Raw genomic sequence first — 10420 nt, 5'->3', positions numbered from 1 at the left:
AATATGCATAATAATATACAGAACACTGTACAGAATAATACACAGATATATACAGAATAATATACAGATTAATATACAGCTTTTCAATATATATGGGGTCAAAGAGATATGAGGTTCTGATAAGGGGAATATGGAGGGAGGGATGTCCAGACTTACCTCTCTTCTTCTTGGCTTTGTTCTTCTTTTGGAGATCAACCTCAACATAGGTCACATCAACAGGTCCAGCTGCTGATGACAATGGACATTTCCAGTCAACAAATGGATGGAATTAGCTTAATGCATATTCTGCTTCCCAATTGGCCTCTATCTTCAGACAATTGAGTTGCAAAATAATATTTGCTTTGAGAGTGCAAATCCAAACGTATGTTAACATCAACACTAGAATCCATAGTTCATTACACTGATGATAAAAAGGTAACATGATCAGAAACATTTCTCACCAGTTTGTTAGGACATACTTACATATAGTTTCATACCCGTTTAATAGATTGTTGATTTAATCTTACCGGGGGCTGTGTATGGCTTCACTAGAGAATAGACAGATTCTGGCTCAGGTGGGGTTGCTGTTTCTGTAGGGGTGAGGATAACACATCAGAATAATATAACAGTTATATACAGAATAATATAAAGAATAGTTTTTAGTTATTTACGGAATAATATAGTCATATACAGTTCTATACAGTTATATATGGAATAATATACAGTTATATATGGAATAATATACAGTTACATACAGAGTAATATAGAGTTATATATGGAATAATATACAGTTACATATGGAATAATATACAGAGTAATATATGGAATAATATACAGAGTAATATACAGTTATATATGGACTAACATACAGTTATATATGGAATAATATACAGTTACAGACAGAGAAATATGAAGTTATGTACAGATTAATATCTAGAATAATAAACTGAATAATATACAGTTATATACAGAATAATTTATACAATTATTCAATATGGGGTCAAAGAGATATGAGGTTCTGATAAGGGGAATATGGAGGGAGGGATGTTCAGTCTTACCTCTCTTCTTCTTGGCTTTGGCCCTCTTTTGGAGGTCAACCTCAGCATAGGTTACATCAACAGGTCTTGCTGCTCCTGACAATGGACATTTCCAGTCAACAAATGAAGGACTTAGATTATTGCACATTCTGCCTCTTCATCCCAAACTCAGAAATGATGAACTAAGGTTTTAATGACTGCCAACCTGTAGACTGGGTCTTACCTGTGGCTTTCCCTGTCTTCACCTCAGAGTAGACTGGATTTTCTTTAGGATCATTTCTCTTTTCTGAGGAGAAGAAGGAAGAGCAGAGAATTTGTAAATATATATTTATGTACACACATCTACATGAAATGTAGATTACACTTTTGTAGTAAATTGCCATGAAAAAAGAATAATTACAGAACAGTCTCAACAGCCAATTATTGCAGAATATACAAGGATAGGCAGCAACAAGAACCATCTGTATTCCAGTTCTCAAATCACAGCGCCATTTTCTCACAACTCTTTTCAGTACAATTACATTAGATTATTTTTCCCTCTGGGATACACTGCTACATGTGTCACAGTTGGGGGTCACCTTTCTTTTTTTTGTCCAACTTTTTCAGTTGAATCTGGGCGTAAGTCACATGACTTGGTCCAGCAGCAGAAGCACCAGCAACATCTGAGACATAATACACAAACACCTCCACTTAGTCAAACTACATGTCATATTAAATGAAGAGCAGCAGACTACTACACATTCATACTGAAAACATTACATTACACTACCATTATCATTGTTGTCTGAGGAATTGATCGTGTCGTAGATGTTAGTGTCACCTGTTGATCAAAGAAGAGAGATATTTTGTTTTGATTTTTAGGTTGGTTAACCTAAGATTGACTAGGGATCAATGGGATCAATTCCATTTAAATTCCAGTCAATTCAGGAAGTATAATGAATTTGGTTTACTTTCTGAATTGACCGGAATTTAAATGATTTTATCCCCAAAGCTGGTTGTTATACAAAGTGCATGTAGATGAGTCAGTGTATGAGGTTACAGAGATGAGTGGTAGAGGTCTGGGCTGAGAGACTGATCATGTAGACATGTATAAACAGTATCAGGAGCCTGACCCTGGGTAGATCCTTGGTCCTGTTGGGGGTCATGGTTGATGCTCTGGGGCTGAGGGGGCCTACAGGGAGAGAGATACTCAGCATAAGAAGCACAGAGAAGATGTTATACTGTATGTATCAATATAGTTGAGAGACAGCTGTACTCACCAGAATATTCTGTTGAAACAGGAACCTGTAATGACAAACACGTTGTGTTATGTACTGAACTTTCTCCAACTATTTTAATTTTTATTTAGACATTTTTGTTCTAAACACAATATTAAATGAGAAATGATAAAAGTCTCACCTTTGCTGTTTTTATATCTCACCAACAGCACCAGGAGAATGACCAGTAGGACACCAGCAACAAGCAGACCCACAACCACTCCTACTAGGACTGATGTAGAGGATCCAGGAGATACGACTGGAGAGACTGGAGAGGGAACAGCACAACACCATCAGACTCTGAGGTGGAAAATAAATAAAGTAGTTCAATTCCTGTATGTATCTGAGACTGGAGAGACTGGAGAGAGAACAGGACAGGCAGAGAGGATATATATTTATGGTATAGAGCATGAAAATAAAGTAGGCTGGCCCGTCTTTTGACAATTTAGTTGACAGATCATATTTTCTAGGGACGTGGAAATCCAAAACTATTTTAACATTAATACTTAAATCACATGTTTTTAACACAGATAATAAAAAGGTAACTAACTTGTGATCCTACACATTTTCTCACCTCTCACTGTCACCCAGCTCTCTGGTGATTCTCCTTCACCAGATTTACACTTATAGAATCCTTCATCTGACTTGGATACTGCAGGGATGGTCATCTCTCCTGTGGTCTCATTCTTGATGAGTGTTCCATCTTTGTAGAAATCAGTCTTGGGTTTAGGATTTGTTCCCTGATGTCTAAATGTACAGGTCAGAGTCACAGAGTCTCCTTCAGTCACAGGATGGACAGGACTCTCCAGGATCACATCACCATCTGTGTAACATAATATATAAATAATACTGTAAATCTGGAGTCATCACTCACAATATATCAACATCTTCTGAGCTTGTATTTTATGAGATGCAGTCATTCAGTTACAGAATTGAACATATTATTATACATGCATTTATGAAAGATTAGTGAATGTTGTACAATAGACGTACCATTTACTGTGATGTTGACAGCATTACTGTTCTCTCCTGATCCAGACTCACACCAGAACACTCCACTGTACCGTGTGTCCAATGATGTGATGGTGCAGGTGGATTCTGTTAATGATCTCCAGGTAGATGGACACTCTGACCGCCATGCTGTCTCTGTGTGTCTCTTCAGTCTCCATCCAGTAGAGTTCCCCTTCAGCTCACAGCTCAGTGAGAGAGACTTTGATGTAAAGTGTTGAGTTGTGTTGGGATTTACTGTAAGAGACACTGAAGGCTGCAGATCTGAAACAAAGAGAGACAGAGTCAAACCTATAGTTATATAGACACATGAGGGTGACTTAAAGATGATTTAATACAGTTTAAATGCAGTTAGTTACCTCCTGACCAGAGAAACTGAGGTTCACTGTAGAGTGTGTCATAGACTGGGTCTCCTCTCCCAGCTCTACACACATATCCTCCTGTGGGAGTAGGACCAGCAGGGATCAGAGTGTAGGAGTCTTCACTAGTCACATTGTCAGATAGGGGCTGTAGAGAGTAAGACTTGTCTGATAGGGAGGGTAACCCAGCTCTGTAGGGAACAGTCCTGTACCAGGAGAACCTCCAGCCTGTAGACGTCTTGTCAACTTCACAGTTCAGAGCCACTGAGTCTCCAGCGTTCAGCCACTGAGGAGAGATACTCAGGACAGGTTGAGGTTGATCTGTGATTTGATAGAGGACAGGTTTCAACCTTTCAGTCTTAGAAAGTATTCTACTGAACCCAATTTAATTTATACTTGATTAGATAAACTTACCAGACACGGTCAGTTTTACAGCTTCACTGGTCTTGGAGAACTCGTTTCCCTTTACACCCTCACAGGTATATGAACCACTGTTATACCAGTAGACAGGACTGATTCTGTACTCAGGCTTTGTGTTAAAGGAGATCACTACCGGACTATTCTTATACCATCTGTAGTTCCAGTCAGTGTCTCCTCCTCCCTGTATGTCACATCTCATAGTAACAGTCTCTCCACTGAATATCTGGGTCCAGTTGGGTTGGAGGGTCAGAACAGCAACAGGCCTCTCTGCATAGACACACAGACAACTAACTGAATAAATAGTTGCACAATTTGAATGTATTAATTTATCAATAGGTCTACTCATGAATATAGCTTCAAGTTAGCTATAATTGTTGTGATACAATGAGCAGACAAAATATTATACCCTAGATTACTCTCTATCCACACTAACAGCCATTTATCATAAAACTCACCAGTAATGTTTATCTGGACTGGGTCACTGTACAGGGTGTAGTAGACTGGGTCTCCTCTCCCAGCTCTGCACCAGTACTGTCCTCCATCAGAGACCCTGACCCAGCTGAGTGTGTAGGAGTATCCAGAGGTTGTGGTTACTGGTGTAGAGTCTGGTCTGTGTCTGTACCAGTAAAACTTCCATCCAGGAGACTCTACAGTACAGTTCAGTGTCACACTGTCTCCTGTGAATATACTCTCTCTGTCTGAAGTCAGTGTGGTCTTTGGCTGATAGTCTGTTGGTATGTGAATAGGTTTGAATGGTAAGATAACAACAGCAGAGAACATGGTCAGACTCAGTAACTCTACTGATGGTGAGGGTGTCTCCTGTTATAGTGTGTCTGAGAGACTGGGACACTACATTATAATTCCTGTCTTTGTACCACTTATAACTCCAGATACAGTCAGACCCTACTGAACACATCAGAGCAACTGTCTCTTCGGGGAACACAGGGTTTGGATCTACAGTTCAGTTGAGCATAGTGCAAATAGTTAGAGCATTGGACAAGTAACCGAAATGTTGCAAGATCGAATCCCCGAGCTGACAAGGTAAAATTATGTCATTCTGCCCCTGAACAAGGCAGTGAACCCACGGTTCCTAGGCCATCACTGAAAATAATATTATACCAATACAATAGAGCAGGGAACAGTTCAGTAGATTAGGGTACAGTGCAATAGAGTAGGGTACAGTACAGTTGAGCACAGTACAATAGAGTAGGGTATAGTAAAGGAGAGGACAGTGCAATAGAGTAGGGTATAGTTCAGTAGAGCACAGTGCAATATAGTAGGGTACAGTAAAGTACAATAGTGTAGGGTACAATTCAGATGAGTACAGTGCAATAGAGTAGGTTCTAGTTCACTAGATTACAGTACAATAGAGTAGGGTACAATTCAGTTGAGCAGAGTACAATAGAGTAGGGTACAATTCAGTTGAGCAGAGTACAATAGAGTAGGTTCCAGGTCACTAGAGTGCAGTACAATAGAGTAGGGTCCAGTTCAGTAGAGCACAGGGCAAAACATTCAATTAGAGTACAGTAGAGTACAGTTCAGAAGAGCACAGTACAATAGAGTAGGGTACAGTACAGTAGAGTACCGTACAATAGAGTAGGGTACAATTCAGTAGAGCACAGTACAATAGAGTAGGATACAGTAAAGGAGAGGACAGTGCAAGAGAGAAGGGTATAGTTCAGTAGAGCACAGTGCAATATAGTAGGGTACAGTAGATTAGGGTAAAGTAGAGTACAGTACAATAGAGTAGGGTACAATTAAGATGAGCACAGTGCAATAGAGTAGGTTCCAGTTCACTAGATTACAGTACAATAGAGTAGGGTCCAGTTCAGTAGAGCACAGGGCAAAACATTCAATTAGAGTACAGTAGTGAAAAGTACAATAGAGTAGGGTACAGTTCAGTAGAGCACAGGGCAAAACATTCAATTAGAGTACAGTAGTGTACAGTACAATAGAGTAGGGTACAGTTCAGTAGAGCATAGTACAAACGAATGGGGCACAGTAGAGCAGAGCACAGTGCAATAGAGTCGAGTATAGTTCAGTAGAGCACAGTACAATAGAGTAGGGTACAGTACAGTAGAGTACACTAGAATAGGGTAGTGTTCAGTAGAGCACAGTACAATAGAGTAGGGTACAGTACAGGAGAGCACAGTACAAAATAGGGTATATATCAGCAGAGTACAGTACAATTGTAACGGCTTTCTAATGGTGAAGGAGAGTCGGACCAAACTGCAGCGTGTCTATTGTGATTCATCTTTAATAAACAAACGTAACACACAACAAAACACTACAAAACGAAAACAGCCTATACAAGTGTCTACTAACCTCTAACCAGGACATCAAGACACACAGGACCATCACCCACAATACAACCAAAGAATATGGCTGCCTAAATATGGTTCCCAATCAGAGACAACGGTAAACACCTGCCTCTGATTGAGAACCACTTCAGACAGCCATAGACTCTCCTAGAACACCCCACTAAGCTACAATCCCACTATACACACATTCCAAAATCCCAAGACAAAACACACCACAATACAAAAACTCTATGCCACACCCTGGCCTGACCCAATACATGAAGAAAACACAAAATACTTAGACCAGGGCGTGACAACAATAGATTAGGGTACAGTTCTGTGGAGTTCAGTGCAATAGAGTAGGGTACAGTACAGTAGATCACAGTACAATAGAGTAGGGTATAGTTCAGTAGAGTACAGTACAATAGAGTAGGGTACAGTTCAGTAGAGTACAGTACAATAGAGTAGGGCACAGTTCAGTAGAGCACAGTACAATAGAGTAGGGTACAGTTCAGTAGAGCACAGTATAATAGAGTAGGGTACAGTACAGTAGAGGGCAATAGAGTAGGGTACAGTACAGTAGAGTACAAAAGAGTAGGGTACAGTACAGTAGAGTACAATAGAGTAGGGTACAGTACAGTAGAGTACAATAGAGTAGGGTTCAGTACAGTAGAGTACAATAGAGTAGGGTACAGTTCAGTAGAGCAGGGTACAGTAGAGCAGGGTACAGTAGAGTAGTATATAGTATTAGTAGTGTTTTGGTCAAATGTTTGTCAATGTTTGGGGTCTTGGAGGGTTGGAACCTCCCTGTTGTCTATTCATCTCAATACTCTACTCTTTTTCCTGAAGTGTCCACAACCCACATGGTGGTCCTCTGTAACACAGTTGGTAGATTATGGCACATGCAACATTAACATGTAGATGTGCTGCCCGTGTTGTAACAGACACCATAATGGCACTGATACAAAGATGAAACCTCTATATAAATGTTTTCCTTTATGTTCAAACACGAAGTTTAGGAGTCAGTGTTTGGGACAGACTCCTCTCAATAGAAATACAGTGTGTATATAAACAATTACTCTGTAATAAACTTATTTAACAATATGTTTGTTATTGCTTTGGAGTTTGGAGACTTCACAGAACAACACTGTCCCAATACTTTAACGAAGAATTCTGACACAATATAAATAGTGTCCTTCTTGATGACAAAAAACACAAAGTAACTCACCTTTTACAGTGAGAGTGACAGGATCACCTGGTTGTGAAGATGTGGGTCTAGACACTCTGTTCCCTTCACACCAGTAGAGACCCTGGTCAGACTCAGCAGCTGTACTGATGGTGAGGGTGTCTCCTGTTATAGTGTGTCTGACAGACTGGGACACTACATTATAATTCCTGTCTTTGTACCACTGATAGTTCCATCTACGGTCAGACCCAACTGAACACATCAGAGTAACTGTCTCTCCAGTGTATGCAAGGTTTGGCCTCACAGTCAGAGTAGTTTTGGGAAGAGCTGTGAAAATAATGCACAAAACACCTGGATACCTGTCTGGTAATTCAGCTGATGCTGTAACATTGTGATATAAGTATATTTTACATATGTTGACTCCATTCAGTTAGAATTTACATAAATGTCTATAAAGGCAAATGCAGTCAGAGCAACAATCTTTCCAAAGTAGGATCTGACTTCAGTAAGTAGTACAGTAACTATTATTTTAGACATATAAACTATATATGCAAAAGTATGTGGACACCCTTTCAAATTAGTGGCTTCGGCTTGTTCAGCCACATCCGTTACTGACATGAGTATAAAATCAAGCACACAGCCATGCAATCTCCATGGACAAACATTGGCAGTAGAATAGCTTTACTGAAGAGCTCAGTGACTTTCAATGTGACACCGTCATAGGATGCCACCTGTCTAACAACTCAGTTTGTCAGATTTCTGCCATGATAGAGCTAACTGTAGTCAACTGTAAGTGCTGTTATTGTGAAGTGGAAACGTCTAGGAGCAACAACGGCTGCAATATGGTAGGCCATACAAGCGCACAGAACGGGACCGCCTGAAGTGCGGAGCGCGTAAAAATGGTCTGTCCTCCGTTGAAACACTAACTACTGCATTCCAAACTGCCTCTAGAAGCAAACTCAGCTCAATACATGTTAGTCGGGAGCTTCATGATATGTGTTTCCATGCCCGAGAAGCTGCACACAAGCATAATATAACCAGTACAATAGAGCAGGGAACAGTTCAGTAGATTAGGGTACAGTGCAATAGAGTAGGGTACAGTACAGTTGAGCACAGTACAATAGAGTAGGGTATAGTAAAGGAGAGGACAGTGCAATAGAGTAGGGTATAGTTCAGTAGAGCACAGTGCAATATAGTAGGGTACAGTAGAGTAGGGTACAGTAAAGTAGAGTACAGTACAATAGTGTAGGGTACAATTCAGATGAGCACAGTGCAATAGAGTAGGTTCTAGTTCACTAGATTACAGTACAATAGAGTAGGGTCCAGTTCAGTAGAGCACAGGGCAAAACATTCAATTAGAGTACAGTAGAGTACAGTTCAGAAGAGCACAGTACAATAGAGTAGGGTACAGTACAGTGGAGCACAGTACAATAGAGTAGGGTACAGTTCAGTAGAGTACAGTACAATAGAGTAGGGTACAATTCAGTAGAGCACAGTACAATAGAGTAGGATACAGTAAAGGAGAGGACAGTGCAATAGAGTAGGGTATAGTTCAGTAGAGCACAGTGCAATATAGTAGGGTACAGTAGATTAGGGTACAGTAAAGTAGAGTACAGTACAATAGAGTAGGGTACAATTCAGATGAGCACAGTGCAATAGAGTAGGTTCCAGTTCACTAGATTACAGTACAATAGAGTAGGGTCCAGTTCAGTAGAGCACAGTGCAAAACATTCAATTAGAGTACAGTAGAGTACAGTACAATAGAGTAGGGTACAGTTAAGTAGAGCATAGTACAAACGAGTAGGGCACAGTAGAGCAGAGCACAGTGCAATAGAGTCGAGTATAGTTCAGTAGAGCACAGTACAATAGAGTAGGGTACAGTACAGTAGAGTACACTAGAATAGGGTAGTGTTCAGTAGAGCACAGTACAATAGAGTAGGGTACAGTACAGGAGAGCACAGTACAAAATAGTAGGGTATATATCAGCAGAGTACAGTACAATAGATTAGGGTACAGTTCTGTGGAGTTCAGTACAATAGAGTAGGGTACAGTACAGTAGATCACAGTACAATAGAGTAGGGTATAGTTCAGTAGAGTACAGTACAATAGAGTAGGGTACAGTTCAGTAGAGTACAGTACAATAGAGTAGGGCACAGTTCAGTAGAGCACAGTACAATAGAGTAGGGTACAGTTCAGTAGAGCACAGTATAATAGAGTAGGGTACAGTACAGTAGAGGACAATAGAGTAGGGTACAGTACAGTAGAGTACAATAGAGTAGGGTACAGTACAGTAGAGTACAATAGAGTACAATAGAGTAGGGTTCAGTACAGTAGAGTACAATAGAGTAGGGTACAGTTCAGTAGAGCAGGGTACAGTAGAGCAGGGTACAGTAGAGTAGTATATAGTATTAGTAGTGTTTTGGTCAAATGTTTGTCAATGTTTGGGGTCTTGGAGGTTGGAACCTCCCTGTTGTCTATTCATCTCAATACTCTACTCTTTTTCCTGAAGTGTCCACAACCCACATGGTGGTCCTCTGTAACACAGTTGGTAGATTATGGCACATGCAACATTAACATGTAGATATGCTGCCCGTGTTGTAACAGACAGCATAATGGCACTGATACAAAGATGAAACCTCTATATAAATGTTTTCCTTTATGTTCAAACACGAAGTTTAGGAGTCAGTGTTTGGGACAGACTCCTCTCAATAGAAATACAGTGTGTATATAAACAATTACTCTGTAATAAACTTATTTAACAATATGTTTGTTATTGCTTTGGAGTTTGGAGACTTCACAGAACAACACTGTCCCAATACTTTAACGAAGAATTCTGACACAATATAAATAGTGTCCTTCTTGATGACAAAAAACA

General features: G+C 40.0%; 1 protein-coding gene across 1 annotated transcript in view; it reads right to left on the bottom strand.

Annotated features, from left to right (window-relative positions):
- Window positions 1-19: 19 nt before the first annotated feature.
- The window catches only part of LOC115115130 (hemicentin-2-like), a gene marked incomplete at its 3' end in the record, with an annotated part of 31218 nt that continues 20817 nt past the window's right edge, over window positions 20-10420 (bottom strand). The window contains exons 9-23 of the mRNA XM_065014553.1: window positions 7588-7872; window positions 4515-4787; window positions 4054-4326; window positions 3640-3960; window positions 3266-3544; window positions 2847-3095; window positions 2415-2540; window positions 2276-2300; window positions 2129-2187; window positions 1786-1836; window positions 1595-1678; window positions 1240-1302; window positions 1038-1112; window positions 507-569; window positions 20-228 (exon numbers count right to left, since the gene is read on the bottom strand). Of these exons, the coding sequence (XP_064870625.1) occupies window positions 20-228; window positions 507-569; window positions 1038-1112; window positions 1240-1302; window positions 1595-1678; window positions 1786-1836; window positions 2129-2187; window positions 2276-2300; window positions 2415-2540; window positions 2847-3095; window positions 3266-3544; window positions 3640-3960; window positions 4054-4326; window positions 4515-4787; window positions 7588-7872 (2435 nt within the window). The remainder of the gene's footprint in view (window positions 229-506; window positions 570-1037; window positions 1113-1239; window positions 1303-1594; window positions 1679-1785; window positions 1837-2128; window positions 2188-2275; window positions 2301-2414; window positions 2541-2846; window positions 3096-3265; window positions 3545-3639; window positions 3961-4053; window positions 4327-4514; window positions 4788-7587; window positions 7873-10420) is intronic.

The sequence above is a fragment of the Oncorhynchus nerka genome, unplaced genomic scaffold (assembly GCF_034236695.1).
Source record: "Oncorhynchus nerka isolate Pitt River unplaced genomic scaffold, Oner_Uvic_2.0 unplaced_scaffold_2678, whole genome shotgun sequence".
Classification (NCBI taxonomy): Eukaryota; Metazoa; Chordata; class Actinopteri; order Salmoniformes; family Salmonidae; genus Oncorhynchus; species Oncorhynchus nerka.
Note: the sequence above shows the minus strand (reverse complement) of the source record. Positions and strands in the feature narration are given on the sequence as shown.